At 42.4% G+C, this 4,085-nt stretch overlaps 1 protein-coding gene across 3 annotated transcripts in view; it reads right to left on the minus strand.

The window, feature by feature from the left end:
* The window catches only part of LOC107554136 (retinoic acid receptor alpha-B), a 147,815-nt gene that overhangs the window by 24,056 nt on the left and 119,674 nt on the right, over positions 1–4,085 (minus strand). For all 3 annotated transcript variants that reach the window (XM_016236549.1, XM_016236550.1, XM_016236551.1), the window contains one exon: positions 1,439–1,587. In XM_016236549.1, the coding sequence (XP_016092035.1) occupies positions 1,439–1,587 (149 nt within the window). The remainder of the gene's footprint in view (positions 1–1,438; positions 1,588–4,085) is intronic.

The following is a 4,085-nucleotide window of genomic DNA, read 5'->3' on the forward strand; positions in this document are numbered from 1 at the left end:
ATTTACTGTACATGTACTCGATACTTGGTAGGGGCTCCTTTTGCATGAATTACTGCATCAGTGCGGCGTGGCATGGAGACAATCAGCCTGTGGCACTGCTGAGGTGGTATGGAAGCCCAAGTTGCTTTGATAGCAGCCTTCAGCTCATCTGCATTGTTGAGTCTGGTGTCTCTCATCTGCCTCTTGACAATACCCCATAGATTCTCTATGGGGTTCAGGTCAGGCGAGTTTGCAGGCCAATCAAGCACAGTAACACCATGGTTATTGAACCAGCTTTTGGTACCTTTGGCAGTGTGGGCAGGTGCCAAGTCCTGCTGGAAAATGAAATCGGCATCTCCATAAAGCTTGTCAGCAGAAGGAAGCATGAAGTGCTCTAAAATTTCCTGGTAGATGGCTGCGTTGACTGTGGACTTCAGAAAACACAGTGGACCAAAGTCCTCTTTTCAGATGAAAGTAAATTTTGCATTTCATTTGGAAATCAAGGTCCCAGAGTCTGGAGGAAGAGTAGAGAGGCACAGAAACCATGTTGCTTGAAGTCCAGTGTGAAGTTTCCACAGTCAGTGATAATTTGGGCTGCTATGTCATCTGCTGGTGTTGGTAGATTACCCGTAATCGTAATACGGGTAGATTAATCAAAAAGCATGTCTAATTCATTAAAATCATGAAACTTAAACAATTTAACATCAATTTATTAAAAGTTTAACAAATATTACGTTTAGGGCCATATGAAATGTTTTATTTGTCCAACCTTATGTTTTATTGTAACCAAATTCTGTTTTAGCATGTCTAATTTGAAAGCATAAAACAAGTTTCATTTATTCTTAAAACAGCCTTATGATTTTTTTGCTCAGAAATTCTGTGTTGTGTATTTACATTTTGTATCACTGGAAGCATCACGAGCGTTTCAGTACGAGTACTACACAAAACCGCGCGTCTGCGCCATTCATTAACACAGACACGCAGAATTCATATTTAAATATGAATCATTTTGCGGCTTAATATTTACAAATACTAGTGGGAGTGAGTGTGTGTGTGTGTGTGTGTGAGCGCGCGCATCGGGCGGAACTCCGCTGTGCGTGATACAGAGCGCGCGACCATAACGTAGAGACTGAAATGACATGCCGTCGTGTAAATAAGATAAATAACATAAGGCTATTTAGTTTGCTTAATGAAAGAACAAGGTATAGACATGTTCTATAAGAAAGGTAACTTTAAATGACTTCTGTTGTGATCTGGCGCTATAGAGAAAATATAATTTAAAAAAATGAACTTGACCTTCAAGGGGGGTGGGGGGTGCCGTTGTGGGGGCGGGTGCCCCCCTAAAATAATGGCAGGGGAAACACTGAATTGGCGTCGAACATAGACAAGTGTGACTAAAGCGACCAAAAACATTTGTGGCCTCAATCCTTCTGCAAATTGAAATGGGCTAGATTCTTACCTTGCACCCTTCACATGCGCTAACTCCATAGTGGTAGCCCGAGGACTTGTCCTGGCAGACGAAACAGGGCTTGTAGATCCGTGGTGGTGGTGGTGGAGAAGGTGGGCTGGGTACGATCTCCTCTGAGCTTGTGCTCTGGGTCTCCACAGCTACAAGAGAACAGAAACAGCCTTTAGTTTGACTCAATGTGCCATCATTTCCTCACAAGGTTTATTATTAGGTTCCTTCGTGCACAGAGAAAACAGCATTTTGTGTTTTAGCAACAGTCTGCAGTGACCTTCAACCTTCAAAAGATGCTGCCGCTCCCCAGGAAGGCTCAGCGAGGGAGCGCTTGCGCATCCCGATGAGCAGCTAAGGTCAAGCTTGTCAGGAGAACGTCTCCATTCCTGGAGCGAGCAGACAGATAGGCTGGTGCCACGCTCTTCTTACACATTCGCTCTTGCTTTCCTCCCAGTTTCAGCTGCTACCGACTGGGACGAGTGCCAGCCTTAATTAATAAAGTCATGACAGTCAGCTGGGGTGGGGTGAGGAGGGAGGAACTGCACGCTGTGCTTGAGTGGAGCTGCACTGCACCGTCAAAGAGCTGCCATGACCGAGAGCTTATGAAACAACTGTGATTTAAGTAGCAGACCATGAGAAAAACCCACGCCAGTGTACATCCTGCCCTCGCCACACGTCAAAGGCACAAAACGACAAGGGCTTTGCATTTTGAATAGCTGAAATTCTCTATGTCACTGATGATTCCCTGTATGAATATGCCCACATGTAAATGACTGTCTGCATGGTGGTGATGATGGCACCGGTATATTTTCAAAACATAAATGTACACAGACACATTCCACTCCGCAACTCTCATGTGTCTCTCTCTTGCTGCCATCCTCTCCTTTCCCGCTGTGTCTCTCACAAATGCCATGGCGTGGAGAAAAATGAGATGAAGACACAGGTTGCTAGTGAAGGAGTACATGCTATTATGTGGGTGCAGTTAGCAGGTGTCATTAATGCAGAGACTTAGATATTGTTTCAATAACCCCTAATAGATGTTGAAAAGGGGTAATTGCTGCATCAAAGGGGCATCCAAAATTTTAGTCAACCTCAAGTTGTTCCAACTTGTATAAATTTCTTTCTTCTGCTGAACACAAAAGAAGATATTTTGAAGAATGTGGATAGCCAAACAGTTGCTGGTAGCCACTGACTTACATCGTATGGGGAAAAATACTATGGAAGTCAATGGGGATCATTATTGGGTTTCATTATTTAGCAATTTTCTGACCTTTCTCCCTGACCCTTTAAATGTTTTTGTTACTGCAGTAGCATTAAATATTTTTGGTTTAAATATTTTGAAACATGTTAAACAGTAGGGCTGGGTTTTGACACAAATTTCACAAATTGATTCTATTATCCTTCACAAGCTTTCAATTCGATTCTAATTTTGATGCGATTAGATTCAATATAGATTATTTTGGATATACAGTGGGTACGGAAAGTATTCAGACCCCCTTACATTTTTCACTCTGTTATATTGCAGCCATTTGCTAAAATCATTTAAGTTAATTTTTTTTCCTCATTAATGTACACACAGCACCCCATATTGACAGAAAAACACAGAATTGTTGACATTTTTGCAGATTTATTAAAAAAGAAAAACTGAAATATCACATGGTCCTAAGTATTCAGACCCTTTGCTCAGTATTTAGTAGAAGCACCCTTTTGATCTAATACAGCCATGAGTCTTTTTGGGAAAGATGCAACAAGTTTTTCACACCTGGATTTGTGGATCCTCTGCCATTCCTCCTTGCAGATCCTCTCCAGTTCTGTCAGGTTGGATGGTAAACGTTGGTGGACAGCCATTTTTAGGTCTCTCCAGAGATGCTCAATTGGGTTTAAGTCAGGGCTCGGGTTGGGCCATTTAAGAACAGTCACAGAGTTGTTGTGAAGCCACTCCTTCATTATTTTAGCTGTGTGCTTAGGGTCATTGTCTTGTTGGAAGGTAAACCTTCGGCCCAGTCTGAGGTCCTGAGCACTCTGGAGAAAGTTTTCGTCCAGGATATCCCTGTACCTGGCCGCATTCATCTTTCCCTTCTACGAAGTATATGTATGCAATGAATATAATGTTAAACATTCAGTATTAACGCCTGAATAGCTGATGTGCGCGAGTTGATAAGCAAAGCGCGCTGAGTGGATTGAGCACACGGCAGCGCAGATGCGCGAGCTTGTCGAGTGAATATACCTTTCTCACAGACATCACTGGAAAGTTTGTAGTTCGGTCGGATACGTCAAAAACAAGTAAAACAATGCACAAGTTACTTAACGACAGAGAGAGTGAGAGAGCGCGCGCGCGCAATTCTGTTGTGTGATCTTTGATGTTCACTCACTTAGTACATGCATCATTTGGATTAAAACTAAATCGTAAAAATAAGACCATTTATAGGGGCATTCACTATAAATGTCATTTATTTTTAACCTTAGGCATACACGACTTTCTGGCGAAAGTGAATCTAACAGCTTGTGTAAAATGCGCTATAGGCTGTACTATTCTGCACCAGTACAAATACGTGCATGCGTTGCGTGTGTTTAGCTTGCTTGATTGTTTCTGCATTATATGAGTGGCTTTGGAATATAAATCGCAGCACGTTTCAGATGAAAAACA

This window comes from Sinocyclocheilus grahami, unplaced genomic scaffold (assembly GCF_001515645.1).
Source record: "Sinocyclocheilus grahami isolate Dianchi unplaced genomic scaffold, SAMN03320097.WGS_v1.1 scaffold491.1, whole genome shotgun sequence".
NCBI classification, from domain to species: domain Eukaryota; kingdom Metazoa; phylum Chordata; class Actinopteri; order Cypriniformes; family Cyprinidae; genus Sinocyclocheilus; species Sinocyclocheilus grahami.